The sequence below is a fragment of the Delphinus delphis genome, chromosome 16 (assembly GCF_949987515.2).
Source record: "Delphinus delphis chromosome 16, mDelDel1.2, whole genome shotgun sequence".
Lineage (NCBI taxonomy): Eukaryota > Metazoa > Chordata > Mammalia > Artiodactyla > Delphinidae > Delphinus > Delphinus delphis.
Window position 1 is genome coordinate 30,975,836 of NC_082698.1, and position 26,115 is coordinate 31,001,950.

At 36.4% G+C, this 26,115-nt stretch overlaps 1 protein-coding gene across 1 annotated transcript in view; it reads left to right on the forward strand.

The window, feature by feature from the left end:
- Positions 1 to 26,115, forward strand: part of TM9SF3 (transmembrane 9 superfamily member 3) — a 74,335-nt gene that overhangs the window by 28,864 nt on the left and 19,356 nt on the right. The window contains exons 7-10 of the mRNA XM_060034387.1: positions 609 to 775; positions 7,932 to 8,026; positions 11,262 to 11,392; positions 24,121 to 24,260. Of these exons, the coding sequence (XP_059890370.1) occupies positions 609 to 775; positions 7,932 to 8,026; positions 11,262 to 11,392; positions 24,121 to 24,260 (533 nt within the window). The remainder of the gene's footprint in view (positions 1 to 608; positions 776 to 7,931; positions 8,027 to 11,261; positions 11,393 to 24,120; positions 24,261 to 26,115) is intronic.

The following is a 26,115-nucleotide window of genomic DNA, read 5'->3' on the forward strand; positions in this document are numbered from 1 at the left end:
GTTTTCAGCAAAACATATGAATGTTCACCCTAAGTGGGATAAATAAACAGTATAAATAACCTCTTGTTAGTTCGCTCCAAGATTTGCCACCAAATAAGGATATGTCAAACTTGTGAGGCAGACTTTTCACTTTTCAGAGCTTTTGATTTCAGAATTGCAGCTAGGAGGTCGTAGACTTGTATTGGTATCTTTCTAATGCTGTTAAGTATTGCATAAAATTAAGGGAGTAGGTGGAAGGATTGATTTACATTTAGTTTAATAGGTTCAAAGGGGAGGGTTGTTTCTAAATTATTTTTACTAAATTGTTGAACAGTGTCGTAAATGAGGAAAAGTGGTGTTTTTTTGTTTTTAATTTTTTTGGCTGCACTGTGTGGCTTGCAGGATCTTAGTCCTTGACCAGGGATTGAACCCGTGCCCTCAGCAGTGAAAGCTGAGAAATTATTTTAAATTTGAACAAATGTCTTTTCTTGATATTTTGAAACCCTTTTAATACCTTTAAGTTTGTAGTGAGGGAACTTACGACTGTAATTGTAAATTTTTACCTATTTTATGTATTTTAATTTCATTCTGAATTATTTTCTTTTCTCTCAACATATATATGTATATAGGATAGAGACCTAGGAGATGAGTATGGATGGAAGCAGGTGCATGGAGATGTATTTAGACCATCAAGTCACCCGCTGATATTTTCCTCTCTCATTGGTTCTGGATGTCAGATATTTGCTGTGTCTCTCATTGTTATTATTGTTGCAATGATAGAAGATTTGTATACAGAGTAAGTTCATGTGCTTAACTTTATTACTTTTTTGTTGTTCTTGAACAGTTTTAATAATTGGAACCTTTAAGTCAATCATAATTAAATACTTGCTGATTTCAATTATCTTAGAATTTAAATAGCCTAAATATCATTATTGCAAATAAATAATGAGCAGTATTCTTTAGCTGTAAGTATATTTTTCTGTTATATCCTAAAATTATTAACCTTACTGAACATTTTGGTTGGTTATAAAGGTTATATTCCATTAGAGGTATGAGCAGAATTAGTTACAAATCAGAGTTGTTTGACAAAGTGAATAGGCACTTTTTTGAAATCTGAAGATCCAATTAGATCTTTATAAGAAACGCACAAGGATTACACATTTACTGCGTTAGTACTTCACATCTGCCTCCAAAATTTGTAGACTCTACAGACAGAAGAAAGCATTGTAAATAACAGTAAAAAGAGTGGTGGAAAAGGCACATGAGGTTAGAAAAATAATTGAATGACTTCTTATCCTATCTTTACATGGTTTTCTGGTACATTTTTTCTTTGAAAACAGAACCAGTTGCAAGAAATTCTTTTTTTTGATAAATTCATTTATTTTTGGATGCGTTGGGTCTTTGTTGCTGCACGCGGCTTTCTCTAGTTGCAGCGAGTGGGGGCTACCCTTCATCGCGGTGCGTGGGCTTCTCACTGCAGTGGCTTCTCTTGTTGCAGAGCATGGACTCTAGGCACGTGGGCTTCAGTAGTTGTGGCAGACGGGCTCAGTAGTTGTGGCTCGTGGGCTCTAGAGTACAGGCTCAGTAGTTGTGGTGCATGGGCTTAATTGCTCCGCGGCGTGTGAGATCTTCCCAGACCAGGGCTCGAACCCGTGCCCCCTGCATTGGCAGGTGGATTCTTAACCACTGCACCACCAGAGATGTCCTGCAAGAAATTCTTGATGTGAGGCCTTTGGATCATAAGAAAAAGTTGTACATTCACCAAGATCTCAAGTCCCTATTTAGTAGCACTATAACCTTGTGCTCAGAGAACCATGATCTCAGCAAAGCAAACATGCTCTGAGCCTGGGGTATAGATGCCACCCCATTAAGTCCTCAGTCAGAATGACACTTGTCCCCAGTTACATCTCGTACCTCTGTTTCAGTTCATGATGCCTTCTTGCTTAAATATGCTTGGCATTTGGTGGACAAGCAGTAAATTGTTTTGCTGAAAGCATGGCTCTTTAGCTGTATATTACATATTTAACTATATTAACTTGCTGTTTTTTCCACTGGACAGTAAGCTCCTTGAGAGCAAGAACTGGGTCTTATCTTTGCATTCTGAGAGTACCTCAAGAACTTCGTATATGCAGGGTACTCAATCAGGGCTTGTTGAACTGCAGTGAATGTGTATTAATCAACAAAGTTATTTCTCTGTAGTTTCTGTCATATTTCTTTAATATAACCTTTGTAATTTGTTTACCGCATGAACCTTAAAATAATTGGCCAAAACCTAAACTTCAGTGTTCTGGTAGGTAGTTCTTATTTTAGGATATAATATATTTCAAATGAAATCCCAAATTCAAGAAAAGCATTTCAAATCTTTCAAGAAGTCATGCTTTACATTAAATACTGGATTAACTGCATCACTACGGAATTGACACTGACTGTATACTCACAGTCTTTTTTTTCTTGAATTTTATTTATTTTTTATACAGCACGTTCTTATTAGTTACCCATTTTATACATATTAGTGTGTATATGTTAATCCCAGTCTCCCAATTCAGCCCACCACCATCACCACCCCCCGCCACTTTCCCCCCTTGGTGTCCAGAAGTTTGTTCTCTACATCTGTGTCTCTATTTCTGCCCTGCAAACTGGTTCATCTGTGCCATTTTTCTAGGTTTCACATATATGTGTTAATATACGATATTTGTTGTTCTCTCTCTGACTTACTTCACTCTGTATGACAGTCTCTAGACCCATCCATGTCTCTACGAATGACCCCATTTTGTTCCTTTTTGTGGCTGAGTAATATTCCATTGTATATATGTACCACATCTTCTTTATCCATTCGTCTGTCAGTGGGCATTTAGGTTGCTTCCATGACCTGGCTATTGTAAATAGTGCTGCAATGAACATTGGGGTAGTAATTCTTTTTGAATTACGGTTTTCTCTGGGTATATGCCCAGTAGTGGCATGCTGGGTCATATGGTACTTCTGTTTTTAGTTTTTTAAGGAACCTCCATACTGTTCTCCATAGTGGCTGTATCAATTTACATTCCCACCAACAGTGCAAGAGGGTTCCCTTTTCTCTACACGCCCTCCAGCATTTGTTGTTTGTAGATTTTCTGATGATGCCCATTCTAACTGGTGTGAGGTGATACCTCATTGTAGTTTTGATTTGCATTTCTCTAATGATTAGTGATGTTGAGCAGCTTTTCATGTGCTTCTTGGCCATCTGTATGTCTTCTTTGGAGAAGTCACAGTCTTATAAGTTAGTAGTGGGTAACCTCTCCTAGAATCCAAGTTTTTGCTTTGTTCCTTCTGAAACGTTAGGGTTACAGCGTTGGCAATTCATTTTTTAATTCCGAAGCTGTTCTGCTTATAGACCTTCAGCTTTTAGAAATAAGAAACCGCATCTAATAGATGGTATTAGTAGGCAAGTCATGCATTGTTATTTTAGCCTGTCATTATTATTGATAGTTGTTCTACGTAGTGCTTATTTGAAGTGAACATAATTAATCATTTACATGGTAAGTACTACAGCTGTGAGTATTATTATGATATCAGTATTATTATGATATGATATCAGTATTATTATGATATCAAAATGACTAACATTATTGAGGTTCCGTGTTAGGAGCTTTATGCTCATTAGCTCATTTAATCCTCACGTCAGCCCCGTAAAGGGACTATTTTTATCTGCATCCCACAGATGAGAAGAGTAAAGCTCAGGGAGGTTAAGTAATTTGAGTAAGATCACACAGCTATTAGTAAAGGGTGTTAGTAAGCTGGGATTTGAACCTAGGCACTCTTACTCCAGAATGTGTCTCTTAATTTTCTGGGCTGTAGAAATGAAGATAGAGATAGTAAAAATACAAAACGGTGAGAAAATGAAAAACTTGCACATAAAATTTGTAAGACTCACTCCAGAGTAGGAATCTAAAGGATTCTAGAGGATAAAAAACAGATAATGTAACATGTGAAAATTACTTTGCTCAATAATGGTCATAGCAATCAGGGAAGAAAAAAATATTTAGATAGGTAGAGGATCAACATCAATGTAGGGATGCAGGTTAGTGTGATATTAACCCTTGAGAAGGCATATGGTGTTTGAGAAGGTATGGGTAAGTCTGGTAAAATGCAGCTGCTGTGCTGAAACTTGCGTTGCAGTGGTGAGATGGCAAGTGTAGGTGAAGCAGCTACTTAGATATCACCCTCTTCCCCCCACCCCCAGTCTTGGAGAGATGAACAAGGAGGACAGTTCCCTACTTCAGCAGATTTTTTCAGTGTAGATGAAAATGGTCTATTTTGGGTGTAAAATACCCACAGAATATTTATGAACAAAGAGGTGCAAGGGTATGTCTGATTTTTAAAACTGTAACTTATATACTCACATTTCCGTTTAGTGGAAATGTCTCTGGGGACTACAAACTTAACCCGCTGGTAGTCATTGTGGACTCTCAGTCACATGAGCAGCGTTTTTGAACTCTCTGTCAGTGGTCACACACCCAGTTATAAACAGAATGGATCAATTTGTTAATGATAGTCTGGAAGAAATAAGTTAGTACCTGCAGTGTTTAATTGGATACTTGAAAAAACAAATCTGGTTTTAATTAATTATTTGTTTATTTAATTTTTAACATCTTTATTGGAGTATAATTGCTTTACAATGGTGTGTTAGTTTCTGCTTTATAACATAGTGATTTAGCTATACATATACATATATCCCCATATCTCCTCCCTCTTGCGTCTCCCTTCCACCCTCCCTATCCCACCCTTCTAGGTGGTCACAAAGCTCTGAGCTTATCTCCCTGTGCTATGTGGCTGCTTCCCACTAACTATCTATTTTGCATTTGGTAGTATATATAAGTCCGTGCCACTCTCTCACTTCATCCCAGCTTACCCTTCCCCCTCCGTGTGTCCTCAAGTCCACTCTCTACGTCTGCATCTTTATTCCTGTCCTGCCCCCAGTTTCTTCAGAACCATTTTTTTTTAAGAGTCCATATATATGTGTTAGCATATGGTATTTATTTTTCTTCTTCTGATTTACTTCACTCTGTATGACAGTCTCTGGGTCCATCCACCTCACTACGATTAGTTCAATTTTGTTTCTTTTTATGGCTGAGTAATATTCCATTGTATATATGTGCCACATCTTCTTTATCCATTCATCTGTCGGTGGACACTTAAGTTGCTTCCATGTCCTGGGTACTGTAAATAGAGCTGCAATGAACATTGTGGTACATGACTCTTTCTGAATTATGGTTTTCTCAGGGTATATGCCCAGTAGTGGGGTTGCTGGGTCATATGGTAGTTCTGTTTTTAGTCTTTTAAGGAACCTCCATACTGTTCTCCATAGTGGCTGTATCAATTTACATTCCCACCAACAGTACAGGAGGGTTCCCTTTTCTCCACACCCTCTACAGCATTTATTGTTTGTAGATTTTTTGATGATGGCCATTGTGACTGGTGTAAGGTGATACCTCATTGTAGTTTTGATTTACATTTTTCTAATGGTTAGTGATGTTGAGCATTCTTTCATGTGTTTGTTGGCAGTCTGTATATTTTCTCTGGAGAAATGTCTACTTAGGTCTTCTGCCCATTTTTGGATTGGGTTGTTTGTTTTTTTGATACTGAGCTGCATGAGCTGCTTGTAAATTTTGGAGATTAATCCTTTGTCAGTTGCTTCATTTGCAAATATTTTCTCCCATTCTGAGGGTTGTCTTTTCGTCTTGTTTATGATTTCCTTTGCTGTACAAAAGCTTTTAAGTTTCATTAGGTCCCATTTGTTTATTTTTGTTTTTATTTCCATTCCTCTAGGAAGTGGGTCAAAACGGATCTTGCTGTGATTTATGTCATAGAGTGTTCTGCCGATGTTTTCCTCTAAGAGTTTTATACTGTCTGGCCTTACGTTTAGGTCTTTAATCCATTTTGAGTTTTTTTTTTGTGTATGGTGTTAGGGAGTGTTCTAATTTCATTCTTTTACATGTAGCTGCCCAGTTTTCCCAGCACCACTTATTGAAGAGGCTGTCTTTTCTCCATTGTATATTCTTGTCTCCTTTATCAAAAATAAGGTGACCTTATGGGTGTGGGTTTATCTCTGGGCTTTCTATCCTGTTCCATTGATCTATATTTCTGTTTTGGGCCAGTACCATACTGTCTTGAGGACTGTAGCTTTGTAGTATAGTCTGAGTCTGGGAGCCTGATTCCTCCAGCTCTGTTTTTCTTTCTCAAGATTGCTTTGGCTATTCGGGGTGTTTTGTGTTTCCATACAAATTGTGAAATTTTTTGTTCTAGTTTTCTGAAAAATGCCATTGGTAGTTTGATAGGGATTGCATTGAATCTGTAGATTGCTTTGGGTAATATAGTCATTTTCACAATGTTCATTCTTCCAATCCAAGAACATGGTATATCTCTCCATCTATTTGTATCATCTTTAATTTCTTTCATCAGTGTCTAATAGTTTTCTGCATACAGCTCTTTTGTCTCCTTAGGTAGGTTTATTCCTAGGTATTTTATTCTTTTTGTTGCAATGGCAAATGAGAGTGTTTCCTTAATTTCTCTTTCAGAGTTTTCATCCTTATTGTATAGGAGTGCAGGAGATTTCTGTGTGTTAATTTTGTATCCTGCTTCTTTATCAGATTCATTGATTAGCTCTAGTAGTTTTCTGGTAGCATCTTTAGGATTCTCTATGTATAGTATCATGTCATCTGCAAACGGTGACAGCCTAACTTCTTCTTTTCCAATTTGGATTCCTTTTATTTCTTTTTCTTCTCTGATTGCTGTGGCCAAAACTTCCAAAACTATGTTGAATAACAGTGGTGAGAGTGGACAGCCTTATCTTGTTCCTGGTCTTAGAGGATATGGTTTCAGTTTTTCATCATTGAGAATGATGTTGGCTGTGGGCAAATCTAGTTTTTAAACTGATTGATTTTAAGAGACCCACAGTCTTCTAAACATGGGAATGACAGACTTTTATATTATGCGACACTTGTATTTAGCTATATATTGGTGTTATTAAACATTGCAGTGTTCTAACTTATGTATCTTCTTTAAGAAGTGGAACATAATTGTTTGAACGGAAGAGTGGTACATGTTTCAAGACTGTATGATTCCTTTGTAGGTGGACAATGGGATGGAATAATAATTATTATCCAGAAGGTGGTTAATTTTTGAAAGTTGTGTATCCTTCCAGTGTACACATTAGTGTGATACTCTTGTAAATTCTATTTTAAATAGTATTTATCTCAAACTGACAAGGTTATATTTTCTATCTATAGTCTTTTACCTTCCTAGTTGTGGTGAGTTTCAGAAATGATCTTTATTTTTAGTGAGTTAAGTACATTTCTATATTATGGCATTTAAAATATTTTGTCCAGTTTTATTTAATAGGAGAGTTGGTCTGAATTGCTTAGATATTATTGGAAGAGGAGGTTAGAAATTGTTGATCTGAGTTAATGTAAAGGAAACTAAATAGGAAAAGTCTCACTATTATACCATTTAAAGTAATAGCAATAATATAGGTTATAGTACTTCCATTTTATTTCTATCAGCAGGCAAGAATCTCTAGCAGTTAAATTATATAGAGGAATATTCTAATTATTTTTCTTAACAGATGAATATCCTTTTCCATATGATTTGATTGGTTCACAGGGTTGCAAAACAGTTTTAGTGCCAGCTTCTAATATGTTTGCCAAAGAAATGTGAAATATTTGTTTAGAATATTATGAAATTTAACTTCAAATTGAAAAAGAATGAGGATCAGTCTGTTATTATTTAAGTGCAATTTTAACTAGAAATTCTTTCACTAGGCGACCTTTTGAGGTCCTTTGCAGTCCAGAAGGATACTTTTGTGTTCCTGCTAAATTTATTTTTGAAATTAAACTAATGTTAATGTGATAGGCTATATGATATTTTCTTTAAATCGTTGGTTTTAGTTTATCATATGTGTTGTTTTGCCTTTTTAGGAGGGGGTCAATGCTCAGTACAGCCATATTTGTCTATGCTGCTACATCTCCAGTGAATGGTTATTTTGGAGGAAGTCTGTATGCTAGACAAGGAGGTAATTTATGAGTTACTGCTTTGTATTTTTAATTATAGATGCTAATATTACACTGTGAGGTATATGGAATTTAAAATGTGCAGTACAGCCATTGTAAAGTCCTTTGTTATACCATTTCACATAATCTCCACCATACCTATTATATGTTCTAATTTGCTTTTATGGAATCCTTGCATTTTATTTCCTAAAATTATGAATAATGAATAGATTTCTCCATTGTCCACTGTGAATTAGCCCTGAGGAACATGTAGGAGAGAGTGTATTTAAGTTATTGATACTATTTTGCTTTCAGGTGCCTAGTTCCCTAGTAGTGCTCCATGGGATGTTTCCACATAGAATATATAGCTTCATAGCCGAATGTAAAGGCATGTTTCATGGTTTATGGATAAATGTCTGGACAGTGAAAGAGCATAGGAAGGAAATCTGTTTACTTCTGTTGACTCTTAAATACTTATCAAAGGACATGCACAAAGATTTTCTGTCACAATCTTTTGCTAAGAGAGCTTCATCTTGAATACCCCCTTGCTTCTTTATTATTGTGACCTGGAAATGACGGGGTATACATGGATGATACGAGGACACTGCGCCTTGGTGTTTCTTGCTGTGATGGCATTCAGGGTTTTTAAGTTCCTTTTTTTCCCCTGTAATTGTTTGGAGTCAGAAACGTGCTAAAAGTAGTAGATTAGCATATTTTAGTTTATGAATGACGGGTTGTTGAAAGACATTAAAATTATATTCCTAAGGATAGAGATTTCTTAGTGTGATTTTCCCAGCCCATCCTAAGCAGTGTCGTCATTAGGGAATCCTGCCTTCTTTTAGTAGACTAGACATATCGTCTATAGGAGCTCAGAGCATTTAAAATTCCCTCAGGATATCCTGGTTTACCATGGCTTTTTAAAAAATTGGTCCTACCAGACTTAATGTGGTGTATACCTTCAGCAGAGAGAGTTCTCTGGATTGCCTGAGGGAGTATCATTGCAGATTCCTGACTATTTTAGTTAGCTGTTCAGTTTCTCTGTTCTACGTCTAGATATGGGAAATGAGTCTTAGCACACAGGTCTACCATCCTGAGGAAATAAGGATGCCTAAGGTAACTCCTACTTTGAATTTAACCTGAAAACTAGTTAGGCTAAGAATTGTACAGTTTATGACCTCCAAAAAAGTCTCCACAGCAGAAACAGATTACTCAAAACAGGAAATTTATTCATCATAAATTTGCTTTTAGTCCAATTGCAAGTTAAGAACACCCAACCAAACTTTACTATACTTATTCTTGAAAGTTGACAGAGTTCAGACCTAAGCCTAGGAGTATCAAATCTTACCAGGAATAATCTAAAGGTTATTTTCTGATTGACAGTGCCCTGAGGAGGTCTGATCATGTCCTGATATTTTGTCTGAGCGATCCCTAAAACCAGGTGAATATAGAGGTCAGCCCAGAGAATCAAGGATTCTTCAGGTTATCTCAGGATCTGAACTACAGTGGAGCTCAAAGACTTCATACTGTCCTCAGTGCACTGGATAGTGCTCTAGACCCAATTTAAAGACCAGAGTCTCCAAGGGTGTTGAGGAGCAGTAGGAAGCACAATGCAGATGCCTGGGCCACTGATTGTACCCAGTGGAACGTACGTGGGATTCTTTTTTTTTTTTTTTTTGCCGTACGCGGGCCTCTCACTGTTGTGGCCTCTCCCATTGTGGAGCACAGGCTCCGGACGCGCAGGCTCAGTGGCCATGGCTCACGGGCCCAGCCCCTCCGCAGCATGTGGGATCTTCCTGGACCGGGGCACAAACCCGTGTCCCCTGCATTGGCAGGCGAACTCTCAACCACTGCGCCACCAGGGAAGCCCCGTGGGATTCTTTTTGACTGTTGGAGGGAAAGGGAGAAAGAGAGAGTTGAATATAGCTGAATATAGAATTTATTAACCCGTGTCTGAATCTGAGAAGATAATGGAAAGTGCAGGAAAAGAGAATGCTAGGAAAGAGTTGGAATTTAATAAGAGAAATAATCATTTTAATTAGTTCTTACCCTTTTTGCTTTGTTCAAATGCTGAGTATTATTAGTTTAGCAAGGAGGGGTTCTTGAAACGTACCTGAGAAAGAAATTAAATAGAGGCAAAAGTTCAGAATCAAGGAGTTTTTCTGCAAGAATGTCAAGATCTGGGGTAGTAATTCTATGAGACAGATGTTTGAAAAGAACTTTATATAGAAGAAAATAAAAGTTAGGATATTGCTTGTTTTTCCTGTAGCACTTTCTGTTTGGGTCCTGTTGCTTATGGTTGTGGGGCTGAACTTTAATAGTGATCCCATGTTAAATCTTTACATTACGTTCCTGAGCAGTATGAAGATGTGTCCCGGAGGTGTGCTTGCTCATGTGCTCTGCTGGGTTAGAAAGCTAGCTCCTGTTGCGCTTCTGGTCATTATGAACTTGATTAAAAAATTTTTGATTACATAGTTTAAAAATTCTTTCCTTGGGTTATTTAAATAATAGATTCTCAGTAAATAGAATTTTGGCAATACAAAGAGGTTCAAAGAAATAGTAAAACTTATAAATATTTAGTTCTAATTGCTGAGAGGAAGCTCATGAAACACATTCTATTGATTTTTCCTTTTGAAACATAGAAATGAATTTAAATATATGTTTATAATCATAGAGCTAAGAGTAAATTTAGGGAACGTTAACCCAGGGGTTTTTAAACTTTGTTTGTTTGTTTGTTTAAAGCAATGTAACCCTCTTTTCAAATGAGGGCATATATGAAACTATAATGTGTGAAACTGTTGAAAATGAACTTGTTCTGTTGAAGCAGGGCTGGAGGACCTGGGCCCTTCCTTTACCGGTGACTTCATGGGCACCTCTTAGAAGCTCCAGAACTCCAAGTAACACCTAGGTGTTTGATAACACCTTTCTAGGCCAACTTGTAGCCCAGAAAGATTGAGTGGTTTACCAACGTTCACAGCGGTTCAGTGGCAGAATCAGGACAAAACACCAGAATATTTTACCATAGTTCATTACTCTTTTCCGGTACACCCACATCAAAAGCGTGTTTCCACTAGACATACTTGAATAGTTGGACTGGTCTTTATTAGCTGTTGTTTTGAAACAGCTATTAGGTTGTCAAATTTAAGTTCTTTACATTAAAATTTCAGATAATTTGGTACTAAATAACCACCTTTTAAACATTAATATATGTCTGTCTGTCTACCTAGCTCTCTGATTATTATAGTTTCCCTTTTCTTTCAGGAAGGAGATGGATAAAGCAGATGTTCATTGGTGCATTCCTCATCCCAGCTATGGTGTGTGGCACTGCCTTCTTCATCAATTTTATAGCCATTTATTACCATGCTTCGAGAGCCATTCCTTTTGGAACAATGGTGAGTTGCTTGCATCTTACCTTTAAACTAAAAGAGTGTAAGCATTCTCTAATGTGAGGCCTGCTGTCTCTCCAGAGAACCTCTTAACTAGGAGTTCTGCTATTTGCAGCCAGTCCCTACCCAGTCCTGGAAAGTTAGGTAAAGAACATTTTTTCTTGATTCTGTCAACCAATAAAGTGAAAGAACAGCTAGGGATAAACTGGTGAGTATATTTTAGAAGAATGATGACACACAAGCAACATGGGTGTTTTAATGTGGTAGGTGAGTGCAGTGGTAGGAAGTGAAGACTCTCCACAACATTTTGTTTTTTTTTGGTAATAGTGTACTATTTTTAGAACCTTATGAAAGCATCTGTATTAATATTGATAATATATGTGCTATAGATACTAAAATCCTATCTCATATCTTACCTGTTATCACAGAGTTTGAAATGTTTTAGATTATTTAAATATATTAAAGCTCAAGCACAGAAATACTGGCACTTTACACAGTTAACTCACAGTCTTCAGATTCTTCTTGTTGTCTTTTTACTAGAAACAACTTTAGGCCTGGAGTAGACTTTAGTCTATATACACTTTGCAAACTTGCACACACATGTACATGTATGTATGCGAGTTGGAAGGTGGTTACTGCTTTTCAGAGAGGCAGTTAACTTGGTTAAGGTCATACAGATAGTTAACGGCAGAACTGTAACTGGAACCCATATCTCCATCTGAATTTTAATCGTTTTGGCTTTCTTTCCATCGTATGGGAGTTATTGAATGGTTTCACAGAAATTCCAGATGATTGGTTGTTTTACAGTCCAGGTTTTTCAAAGGCACCTTGCATGTATATTTTTACTAAGTCTTTAATATTTTTTGTTTAGGAATATTTTGCAGATTGCTTCAAAATTGAAAGCTTTTGTTTTTTGTTTTTGCAAAGTAACTGATAAAGGTTAGGAAAGGGTAAAGTAATTAATTACATTCATTAATTAACTGGAAAAGAATTTGCTTCATAGTAGTTCCAGGCCATCAGGAAGTATATAGAGAGATTCAAGTTACTTCTTAAAGATGATCTACTGAATTAATTACTTTCATAATGTTTTAAAAATTAAAATTCTGGTTCTGTTATAATTTTCATCATAAAGTTTTGAATTTGATGTGGTGAAAATTATATGCTTTGTTTCACTAAAATTATAAATTTTACCACTGTGTAAATGGGGTTTTAAATGTTAATATTCACTGTAACTTGCCTTTAGATAATTTAATAATTACTAATTATTCAAATACAATATCAAACTCTCTGCTGAGCCAGAGTTGGTTTGTAAAATTGATCTTTGGCATATAAAAGACTGGCTGTTGGTGCTTATCAGCCTCCTACAATGTCATGGTCTTAATTTGCATTCTAATTTATAATGAAGGAATGCTGAGTGAAGGGCATTCCACTGCCCTCAAGTTTTAATCAGGTGTATGGTCTAACATTTTTTGCCTCTTTTTAAGCGTATCAGAACTTGTTTAGAACGTGAAATTTAAGAATTGATGTGAATGTTTGACCTAGTTGTCCATTAAGTGTTTTAACTACTTAAACTTATATTTTAAGTTATTTGACTTGCTGACATTATGAAGGAAATGGTTATATATTCTCACAAACTCCATGGTTCTCAACCGTGGGTACACATTAGAGTCACTGGGGAGTTTAAAAATTTCAATGCCTAGGGCTTCATCCTATGCCAATTTATCTGTCCTGCTTTAAACCCAGTCTCTACTATTTACCTGATTCTGGTTCCCAGCATCTGAGGATGGATCTGTCAGCTGAAAAGCTCCCAGACCACATGTGTCTGAGAAGCTGGTTCTCCTACTAAAATAGCCTAGTTTGAAAATCAGAGTCTTCAGATACTCTTATATGCTCTTCCCGAGGCCTTAGCTCATTCTGTCCCCCATTCCTTTGATCTCTTGGACATTGAGCCTTTTCTCTGGTGATCTTAGCTCTGGTTCTGTTTTCTCAGAGATTCCACAATTGAAGGCTTAATCCAGATGTAGTCATAGTGACTTCAGCCTCTGTCTTGCCCTACAGAGGCACCAGAACAATGGGGATTTTGCCCACTTGGGATCTGGAGTCTTGCCAGAATACTGCTTTTGTCCCCAGGACTAGCCCAAGATAAGATTGAAAATGGATGAAATTTGTCTCTGGACCCCAAATTCTCTGCTCATGTGTACCTGATTATACATAAAAAGCCATTAAATCCATGCCAGATTAAACTTGTTGAATAATAGTCAATCTTAGCAGGTTAATAAAGGTAAAAGAAACATAAGTAGAGGGTGGTGGTGGTAATCTCAGCTAATGTCTAGTGTCCCAGGCTTAAGTCATGGTTCCTAGCGAGTATTACAAAACAATGTAAGTGAGCATTTAAATGAAATTTGGGGTCAAAGACTGTTCAGAGATGAACATACCTGTTTCTGAAGTTGGTGTGTTCTGGCAGAGGTACTATACAGAGAGTCAGAGAGAGTGTACTTCAAATTAAATTGTATCTGGTAAGGTAAAACCTTTTTCCTGTGGAATTCGTTCAGAAATGATTTAGGTGTTATACCCAGAGTTTTTGGTCCTATGAGAGTTTCTTGGGAATGAGGAAGGGTTTGCCAGGATATTCTGAAAAAAACATTTTAGTCATCAAGTCTTTTGTGGGTTGTAAATCTCAGATTCTTAATTTAATGTTATTGGAGGCTTTCAAAGGACAAAGAGCCAAGTTGCAGAGTTTTAAACTCAGAGGCAAGGTAGCATAGAAACTAATAAACTTTCTAGTCTAAATATTATTCAGTTCAAAATGTACTGATAAATCCTTGACTTATCATACTTTATGGTTTTGTCTCTTAATGGGTAGAATAGTTGATGGAGAAGTGACAGGGGTCATGAGCCATGTAATATTTGTCATCTTGAGGTTTGTTTTAGCTTGGGAGGGGAATCATCAGAAATAGGCCCGAGGTTTTAGGAAATCAGATTTCACAAATATTTAGGGAAATGCTCTCTCATGACACAAGTCTTGGGCCATAACTGGGAAAATGGCTTGAGAACTTGAGGTTTTCAAAAATGAAATTCATGGGGACTTCCCTGGTGGTCCAGTGGTTAAGACTGCGCTTCCACTGCATGGGGCGCAGGTTCAACCCCTGATCAGGGAACTAGGATCCTGCATGCCGTGTGGCGTAACCCCCCCCCACACACACAAAAAAAGAAATTCATGATATAGAATCAGAAATTAACACAATGAGGAAAAAATGGAGACAAAGAGTAATGGATACATGCTATTTTGTGATCTCTCAAAGGTTGTGAGAAGAGTACAGTATACCTAAGTATGAAAGGATACTAAAGTCTATAAAAATAGTGTTAGAAAACCTCCGTTTCCTAACCTGAACTCTTGACAAGTGCTAAGGCTAACAAAAGAATTTTGTAAAAATATTTTGATAGCAAGACCAAAGGCTCATTACATGGGATCAGTGATGTAACAGAGTAAAAGAAGAATCGCTCTATCTCATTCTTTCTCTTTTTATTTTTCATCAAATAAAATAACCTTCAAACAAGAAAAGACAAGAGGAAATAATCCCTGATAAGACGGAAGTGAAGCCTTAGATAATGGGATTGATTGTACAGGAGTACCCAGCTGCCTTAGTAAGTTTAGTTGCTCATATAACTGATCTTTTAGAGATACTGAGAGATCATGATGATAAGTAATGCTTGAATAACTGTGTAAGATGAGGCAAATTGTTTTTCTAGAAGGAAAATGAAGAAAGTGGATTCTCCCTTACAAAACATAGTGAACTTGATGTTGATGAAGCACAAGATTTTAGAATGTGTTATTAAAATTTACTTTTTAAATCACAGGAAGTAATGAACATTAGGAGCTGTTATGGATTCATTAAAACAAAAATGCCAGAACAACTTCAGTTCCTCTCTTCGGGAGGTTTTAGCAAGACTAGAAGAACAAGGAGTATAAATAAAGTATTATATCTTGTTGGACAAGATGGAGAAATGTGGGTAGAATAGTACAGTCAGGTAAACATGTAAATAATTATAGAATTAAAGTATTGGTATGATATTACCCATAATATGTCACATACTGTCTTTTAGTAGAACATGACAGATATTCTTGACTTTGACCTATTCAAATCATTGTTGATGACATACAAAGGCACAGTGATCTGATGATTAAATTGAACAAGGACATGAGATGGGTGTGGGGCAGGGACTAGTAATATGGAATGATGAAGACAGCATCTAAAATGATCTCAACTGACGGAAGTGATGTGCCATATCTAACAAGATGAGTTATAGTAAGGACAGGTACATTTGCATAGCATTTTGTACTTTACAAAACACTTTCACACCCCTTGTCTCACCTGGTTTTCAGAAGAACTCAAAGAGATAGAGATAGTGGTATGCATTATCCCGCTTTTACCAAGCAAAAAACTAGGATTCAGTTTTTCACTTAAAGTCACATTTTCTTTGTTGTGGTGCTGGTGGTGGTGATGATCTGTTTTAGTTTTTTTTTCTTTTTTTCCTTTCTGCCCGGAGTTCAGGTTTATGCCGAGAGCAGTGAATGAAGAATGTTTTATGCCTTTTTTTGGTCTGTATGTTTTTACAGCTGTATTGAGGTATAATTAACATATGATAAATTGTATCTATTTAAAGTGTGGCAAGCTTTGATATATGTATATATTTGGGAAACAGTCACCACAATTTTAAAAAAGTTATTTATCAAGTCCAGAAGTTTTGTTATATACCTTTGTAATTTATCCCTTTTTCCTCCTCCTTCCTTCCCTCTTTCTTTTTTTAATCTATTTATTTATTTATTTATTTTTGGCTGCGTTGGGTCTTCGTTGCTGCGTGTGGGCTTTCTCTAATTGCTGCAAGCAAGGGCTACTCTTTGTTGCGGTGCGCAGGCTTCTCATTGTGGTGGCTTCTCTTTGTTGCGGAGCACGGGCTCTAGGCGCGCGGACTTTGGTAGTTGTGGCACGTGGGCTCAGTAGTTGTGGCGTGCAGGCTCAGTAGTTGTGGTGCGCGGGTGTAGTTGCTCTGTGGCATGTGGGTTCTTCCCGGACCAGGGCTCGAACCCGTGTCCCCTGCATTGGCAGGCGGATTCTTAACCACTGTGCCACCAGGGAAGTCCCTCTCTTTCTTTCTTTCCTTTTTCTTTTTTTTACTTTAAAAATTTTCTTTTTCCCTTCCCTTTTTCATTCTCAGGTAACCACCGGTCTGCTCTCTGTCATCTTAAGATTAGTTTGCATTACCTAGAATTTCATATAAGTAGACTCACACAGTATGATCTTTTTTTGGTCTTTTTTCACTCAGAAAATTATTTTAAAAATCTCTTGATGTTGTTGCATATATTAATAGTTTTGTTCCTTTGTATTGCTCAGTAGTATTTTATTGTAAGGGAAGTACCACAGTTTGTTTACCCAGTAATGAACTTTTGAATTGTTTTCAGTTTTTGGCTATTACATACAAATCAAGCTGCTGTGAGTATTCATATGTAAATCTTCGTGTGGACATATTTTTTGATTCTCTTGGATAAATAACTACAGTGGAATGACTGAGTCATATTATAGCTTAACTTTTCAAGAAACTATTAAACTTTCCCAAAGTGGTTTTGCCATTTTATATTCCCACTAGCATTGTATTTATAAGGGTTCCAGTTGCTTCACATTACCTCCAGTACTTGATATGGTCAGTCGTTTTAATTTTAGCCATTATAGTGGAAGTGTAGTGTTGTCTCATTGTGGTTTAAATTTGCATTTCCCTAATGACTAATGTTGAAGATATTTTTGTGTACTTATTTGCCATCCATATATATTCTTTAATGAATGTTTAAATCTTTTGCTTATTTTTTATAGCTTGTCTTGTTGAATGGTAAGAGTTCTTTATATATTGTAGATACTAGTCCTTTGTCTTACATGTAGCTTGCAAGTATATTCTCCCATTTTGTGGCTTGTCTTTTCATTCTCTTAAGAGTATCTTTTTTTTTTTTTTGATGGTTTTGCCCCACATCTGCTTGATATTAATTGGGCAAGATGGGGACATGCTTTTTTTTTTAATTAATTAATTTATTTTTGGCTGCGTTGGGTCTTCGTTGCTGCACGCAGGCTTTCTCTAGTTGCGGCGAGCAGGGGCTACTCTTCATTGTGGTGTGTGGGCTTCTCATTGCGGTGGCTTCTCTTTGTTGTGGAGCACGGGCTCTAGGTGTGCAGGCTTCAGTAGTTGTGGCACGCAGGCTCAGTAGCTGTGGCTATTGGGCTCTAGAGCTCAGGCTCAGTAGTTGTGGCGCACAGGCTTAGTTGCTCCATGGCATGTGGGATCTTCCCAGACCAGGGCTCGAACCTGTGTCCCCTGCATTGGTAGGTGGATTCTCAACCACTGCGCCACCAGGGAAGTCCAAGAGTATCTTTTGAAGAGCAAAAGTTATTAATTTTGAAGTCCAATTTATTGATTTTTTTTCCTTTTACGATTTGTGCTTTTCTGTCCTTTTTAAGAAATCTTTTGCCAAATCAAAGATCAGTAAGTTTTCCTCATATGTTTTCTTCTAGAAATCTTATAGTTTTCGCTCTGAAATATAGGTCTATGATCCATTTGTAGTTAATTTTATATATTGTATGAGTTAAGGGTCAAGGGTTTTGTTTTGTTTTGTTTTGCTTATGGCTCTTCATTTGTTCTAGCACCATTTGTTGAAAAGATTACTCTTTCTCCACTGATTTCCCTTAGCACTTTTATTGATAATCAATTGACCACGTATCTATGTGTATCTATTTCTGAACTTTTTTTTCTGTTGCATTGATTAATTTGTTTTTTGGTTTTTTTTGATGCCAGTATCACACTGTCTTGATTATTGTAGCTTTACAATAAGTCTTGAAATCAGTTCTTTTTCAGAGTTGTTTTGGATTTTTTAGGTTCTTTGCATTTGCATGTTAAGTTTAGAATCGGCTTGTCAATTTCTACAAAAAACCCTGAGGTTTTGATTAGGATTGCATTAAAGCTATGGATCAATTTGGGAAGAATTCACATCTTAACATTATATTAAGTCTTTTGATTAATGAACACAGTATATCTCTTGACTTATTTAGGTATCTTTACTTTTTCTTTGTAATGTTTTATAGATTTTAATAGTTAGGTTTTGTACAGCTTTTATTGAAATTACCCCTAAGTATTTCATATTTTTTATGCTATTTGTAAATGGTATTTTTTAAATTAAAAATTCTGATTGCTTGTTGCTAGTGTATAGACAAACAGTTGATTTTTGCACGTTGGCTTTGCATCCTGCACCTTTGCTAAACTCACTTATTAGTTCTAATTTCTTTTTTGTAGATTCCTGAAGATTTTTTTACATAGATTGTCATGTTGTCTGAGAATAAAGACAATTTTATTTCTACCTTTCTAATCTATATGCCTTTTATTTCTTTTTCTTGCCTATTGCACTGGCTAGAACCTCTAGTACAATGTTGAATAGAAGAGGTGAGACCAGACTTCTTCTCTTGTTCCCAATCTTAGGGGGAAAGTATTCAGTCTTGTGCCATCAAGAAATATTACCTGTAGTTTTTCCATAGATGTCCTTAATCAAGTTGATGAAGTTCCCCTCTATTCCTAGTTTGCTGAGTTTGTTTTATTGTGAAGGGAGGTTGGCTCTTGCAGTGATTTTTTTCTGCACCTTTTGAGATGATCTATGATTTTCTCTTTTTAGTCTGATAATATGGTGAACTGCATTGATTGATTATTGAATCTTAAACCAATCTTGCATTCCTTTGATAAACCTCAATTTGTAATATAGCTGGATTCCATTTGCTAAAATTTGTTGCTTTTTGTTTTGAACCTATATTTATGAGAAATATTGATCTGCAATTTTCTTATAATGTCTTTTTTTATGGTTCTGGTATCAGGATAATGCTAGCATTATAGAATAAGTTTTTAACTTCAAACCCAGTGTTTCTTCTATTACAGTATTGAAGTTGCCCAAGAAACAGAATGGGGAGTTATTAATTAGCATGTTGAAAATATCTATAAAATAGATAGGCTTCTTATAAGCATTTGTGTTTACGTTGGCAATGTCCTGATTGTTAGGTTTGATTATTATCAACATGCTTAAATTGAAGCTAAATAATTTTTATATAGAAATAAAGGCATAAAATGTATAAGGTAGAAAAGGAGTCATAAAAATTGCCTACTCTGAGCAAGTGTCAAGGAAATGCGTAAACGTAATGACTGACAAGATGATATATTTTCTGAGAATCACCTTACCTATAAGCAGTTACTGTCTATCATCCTCAGTAAAATTTATATCCTTTAGTATTCCATAATAGCCCATCTTAGGCTGCCTTTTCCCTTTCCATTCCACTCACACCACAGATTTCCTTAGAAGGCCAGTCTGGAAATAAAGATAGAATAATAGTCACATTCTTAGTCTGTGACTGAGGTTGAGAATAGTTGACTAGTTGGTACATCTTTGGGGTATTAAGCAGTGATAGGCAGTACTTGTTTCTGTCTTGTTCTCATTGTAGCTAGGGGAAGCCCTCAACCTGGAGTGAGTCCTTCCTTCCCCCATCCCTGTTTCCACTTTTCATTGGTCCATGAACAGAGGCTAGGAAGCTCTAGGGGTGGGCCCTGTATTAGTTTGAGTTCCAGGGTTTTCACCAGTGTATTAGACTAATGGTTTTTTAACTCTTAGTTGTTAAATTTCATTTTAAACAAAAGCTTAATGCAGAAGCCCAATAAAGAAAACAGATACAAGCTTGATTCTGTTAGTATAAATAAATTTTGCAGATTCAGTTTTTTTAGCATTCTAAATTTAATGAGAGCAATAAAGTTGCGATGAATGCAGATTTAATACCAAGGGGTACAGGTAACATTCTTCTTCAGTAACCAGTTTGTTTGGTTGAATATCAGTATTGAGAAAAATCCTGACTTCTCGGATAATTTAGTTCCATGTGACTTTTTTTTTTTTTTAATAGCTTGCCTTGCAGTCTCAGAGTATTTTTCAAGTAAAGTCATCTAGAACTTGGACATAAAGGAGTAGGAAATTGGTTTCACAGTTCAGTCACTAACAGTTTCTAACAAACTGCTCACATTTTTTATCATGTATTAAAAAGTCAGGAAAAGGGGAAAAAATTAAATGCTAAACAGTTGATATTGTCTTGATGAGACCGTTTATAGGTTCCTTTGATGACTGCTGTTATGCTTTGATTAAGCACACAAGGCAAGATACGCCCTCATTTCACCTGCCACTTAATTGCTTGTGACATGCATGTGCTGTAGTGCATTTGCTTGTAAAGCTTTTAGTGAGCAAGTATGTGCAGGCCTGAATTGGGTCGGGGTGGAGGATGGGGAGGGAGAACAAAAGACCAGTGTAGCATTACAAGCCTTCCTAATCAATGACACGTTTACTAGGAGTCCAAATATATACACAGAGATAGCAGGAGAAACTTTATTCTGAGGTTTGCATGAAAATGAGTTAACATGATTGTGGTATCTCCAGTTATTAATATTTGATATAGAACTAATTTGAGTGTGTATATTTTTATTACACTTAAAAATATTATTTAAAAAAAACTATTTTCAAAAGGATATTCAAATCAAATGCTTGTGGAATTCCTGAAACTCTTCAGCAGGACCTGAGGTTCTGTGGAACAGTTTGAAGACCACTCTGCTAGACCATTGTCATTCCACATAGGAATGTTTTCTCCAGCTTCTCTTCAGTCCTTATCTGAAATTAGAATTCTGGTAAATTAAGGGGAAAATACATAGGTCTCTATCACAGTGTGTTAATATTTATGAGTTTTATATGCTTAATGATAGCAAAATAATAATTTAAAAAGCAATCAACAATGAATAACAAAAATTGAGACAGAATTCACCCCCCAAATATGAGGTATGTATAATTCACAATATATCGTAGTATTTAAAATATCTTTAAAATGTCTGCTTATTTTTTATGTTTCACATATTCTTGTTATTTATATGGGCAAAAATTCATATTTTTTTATTTTTTATTTATTTATTATTATTTTTTTTTTGCGGTACACGGGCCTCTCACTGTTGTGGCCTCTCGTGTTGCGGAGCACAGGCTCCTGACGCACAGGCTCAGCGGCCATGGCTTATGGGCCCAGCTACTCTGCGGCACGCGGGATCCTCCCAGACCGGGGCACGAACCCGTGTCCCCTGCATTGGCAGACGGACTGTCAACCACTGTGCCACCAGGGAAGCCCAGAAATTCATATTATTAACAGGTCTAAACTGAGACACCAATGATTTGCCTTCCTAAGTCTGAGCTTTAAAATGGAATTTCAGAACTCTCTTAACTCTCATACATTTATACAAGTTTTACCTGAAAGGAAGATGATAATACTCCTTGGCTTGTTTAACACACACAAGCACACATAAGGATATAATGAAGATGCAGAGTTTTCACAATGTTACTTCAAAATAGATTCTTTCCTTCTCATGTGATCACTGTGAATTTTCTACCCCACACCTTCATTTCTCTCAGTCAGTTTCTTCACAGTTTTCATTCAGCTTTTCTCTCACTTTTACTTTTTTTTCCCATCAAGGTACATTTTATTGAGTTTTTTTAAAATTTAATTTAATTTTTTTTATATACAGCATGTTCTTATTAGTCATCAATTTTAAACACATCAGTTGTATACATGTCAATCCCAATCGCCCAGTTCAGCACACCACCATCTCCACCCTCCCTGTGGCTTTCCTCCCTTGGTGTCCATACATTTGTTCTCTACATCTATGTCTCAACTTCTGCCCTGGAAACCGGTTCATCTATACCATTTTTCTAGGTTCCACATATATGTGTTAATATACGATATTTGTTTTTCTCTTTCTGACTTACTTTGCTCTGTATGACAGTCTCTAGATCCATCCACATCTCCACAAATGACTCAATTTCATTCCTTTTTAGGGCTGAGTAATATTCCATTGCATATATGTACGACAACATTTTTTAAATTAATTTATTTTATATTTATTTTATATTTATTTTTGGCTGCATTGGGTCTTTGTTGCTGTGCACGGGCTTTCTCTAGTTGTGGTGAGAGGAGGCTACTCTTTGTTGCAGTGCATGGGCTTCTCATTATGGTGGCTTCTCTTGTTGCGGAGCACTGGCTCTAGGCACATGGGCTTCAGTAGTTGCAGCACATGGGCTCAGTAGTTGTGGCTCGTGGGCTCTAGAGCGCAGGCTCAGTAGTTGTGGCTCACGGGCTTAGTTGCTCCACGGCATGTGGGATCTTCCCAGACCAGGGCTCGAACCCGTGTCCCCTGCATTGGCAGGCGGATTCTTAACCACTGCGCCACCAGGGAAGTCCCTGTACCACAACTTCTTTATCCATTCGTCTGTCGATGAGCATTTAGGTTGCTTCCATGACCTGGCTATTGTAAATAGTGCTGCAATGAACATTGGGGTGCATGTGTCTTTTTTGAATTATGGTTTTCTCTGGGTATTTGCCCAGTAGTGGGATTGCTGGATCATATGGTAATTCTGTTTTTAGTTTTTTAAGGAACCTCCATACTGTTCTCCTTAGTGGCTATGTCAATTTACATTCCCACCAACAGTGCAATAGGGTTCCCTTTTCTCCACACCCTCTCCAACATTTGTTGTTTGTAGATTTTCTGATGATGCCCATTCTAACGGGTGTGAGGTGATACCTCACTGTAGTTTTGATTTGCATTTCTCTAATAATTCGTGATGTTGAGCAGCTTTTCATGTGCTTCTTGGCCATCTGTATGTCTTCTTTGTAGAAATGTCTGTTAAGGTCTTCTGCCCATGTTTGGATTAGGTTGTTTATTTCTTTAATATTGAGCTGCATCTCACTTTTACTTTTGATTTACTAGAACCCCAAAATGTATAATTGAAAGAGATCTTAGAGGTGATTCAGTCCTATTCCAGTTTTAGAAGTTCAGAGTGAAATAATCCTAACCAGATGCTGGCTGGAAAAGAGCTTGAGTGTGTCTCCTTGAGTGTACAGATTTATATAAAGAAAAAAAATCACAAAAATAAATTTATTTATTAACTAACCACTTTGGTTCTAGAATCTCTGTGTGGTCTTCCCTGTAACTTTAGACTTTGAATTACTAATTGGCAGAAAAATACTCATTATTTTAGTAATACACATATGTACATAAATAGTGATATTCTTCTATTTTTAAGATCCTAAGGCATTGTAGAATAGAAATGAGCAGACAGATTGAGACAGGCAGATCTGAATTGAAATCTTAGTTCGGCCACCTACTAATTGTGTGATCATGGGAAGTTACTTAGCCTCTCTCAAGTCTCATTTTCTTCATCTGTAAAGTAGAAAAATAACATGTATAAAGGTCCTTGTGCATATTAGGAGCTCAGTGAAGTGTAGGCAAGTAAATAAGTTGGTTATAATGATAAAAGATAAAGGATATGTTAAAAGCATGACAGCTGAAAGTGAAAGGAGAGGAAAAAAGGATTGTAGTAGGGACAGTATGGAAGAATAGGAAAAATTGGGAACTACAGTAGATAGGAAACAGTTCAACTTGTATTTAGTTTAATTCTAATATTCGAAAGCACATTCTTTTCCTATTGCCATTAGTATATATTCTGCACAATTTTAACCCATATTGAACTTAAACATTTTCTCTTGTGATCAAATTGTATTTAAATTTTTAAGTGTCGTTTTTACTTGTTTTTATTAGTGTTATTGTTCTCTGAGTAATCACACATATTTTAATTTAATTTACAGGTGGCCGTGTGTTGCATCTGTTTTTTTGTTATCCTTCCTCTAAATCTTGTTGGTACAATACTTGGCCGAAATCTGTCAGGTCAACCGAACTTTCCGTGTCGTGTCAATGCCGTGCCTCGTCCCATACCGGAGAAAAAATGGTAAAGAGAATGCTAAATTTTATGTGATTGCTTCTCACAATATATAAATTCCTAAGGCTATTATGTATACATAATTTTTAGAATTGGCATGTATTTATAAGTTTAAACTTAAGAATTTGTCTTTTTACTTTTTCCTTCAATTTATATTGCTAGGAGTAGTAATAAATGATATGCTTATTTCACTTTTTTGAATATTGGTGCCATTTACAGAGAAATCAAATGCTTTGGTAAGTACACTAGTGCACAGAGGTGGGTGGGACCTAAAGCGGCAGCTGTTGTATAACTGCAGTCTTTAAACCAGATTTGACCTGCTGCCTGTTTTTATAAATAAAGTTTTGTTGGAATATAGCCATGCCTGTTGACATATTGTCTGTGACTGCTTTTACAGGGTGGCATCAAAGTTGAGTAGTTACGACAGAGACCATATCACCTGCAAAACCTGAACCTGAAATACTTACTGTCTGAACCTTTACAGAAAAAGATTGCTAACCCCTGACTTCTAATTTCACTTTCCTTTCCAGATATTTTATTATTTGAAACAACATTGACTTATAGCCATAGATTTTGTATCAAATGAGAGAGGAATTAGTAGTGAGACCAATTATAACTTACTGACCTATGTTCTTTACCTTCACTTCTGGGATAGTATAGAATCTCTCAAATACATTTTTCACATTTTATGCACAAAATGTATTTTTGCACAAAATGTATTTTTGAGGATCTCCCATAATTCAAGATTTAATCCTGACAAAGGATGACAGGTATTTCTGTTTAACAGCTAAAGCGATTCTTCTATTGCAATAGTGTAAGCATATAGTTCATTTGACCATTCAGCTTTGAAATAGTGATTCTTGATGGATTTTTAACTTGAGATGGTTTGTATTTTTTCAACTTTTGGACATAAAATGAGATGTTACTAATACGTTTATATTTCTAATTTTCATAATTCAAATTTGAACAAAATGTGAACTCATTATATGTTTTGCTTTTTAAGATTAGTAAATTGAGGACTTCCCCAGCAGTCCAGTGGTTAAGACTCCACCCTTCCACTGCAAGGGGTGCGGGTTCGATCCCTAGTGAGGGAACTAAGATCCCATGTGCTGCATGGCGCAGCCAAAAAAAAAAAAGAAAAAATAATAATAATAAAATTAGTAAATTGAACGTTTTAGTGCTGATTTATGCTATTCTGCATCCTTTATTTTCCTAATTCTTACGTGCAGACATAAATAGAACAGTCTTACTGTACATTTGTTTTATTCCCCATCTCATAAGAATAGCTATACGGTAGACTACATATTCATAATAAGGGATATATATTGAAAAGCCTCCATTCCTAGATATTTTGCTATATTGTAAGTATAACTTATGTTTAAGTACTTATATAGTCTTTTGTAGACTTGGAGGTATGTAGACATTTGCAGAAGTGGAGGCTGAATAAAATAGCCCCGTAGTGTAAAGGAGAATGATCTGTTCTAGTCCTAGGAATTGTCCATGTTCTTTTTCTCTAGGATTGGTGCTTATGAGAACTTTTGTAGTCTGTTTTTTAAAGTCAGTTTTATCTTCAAATCAAGATTAGACTGTTAAGGCTCATTGATACCCTAATGTTTGTTCCTTTAGCCATTACTGGGGAGGATAAGGTTAAAGGAAAAGCATAGAAATCACAGAAGTTCCTCTGGGTCACTAGGGCTGGTGAAGGAGAGGAAGGAGCAACACGCGACATTGCTAATAACCATGGGTCACATTTAGGTGTAGGAAGGCTTGCGTGTCTCTTCATTTTCTTTATATAGTTGTATGGGAACCAAAATCTGAATACTAGATCTGGCGGGCATGTCATTTTTAACCTCTGTGGATCTTG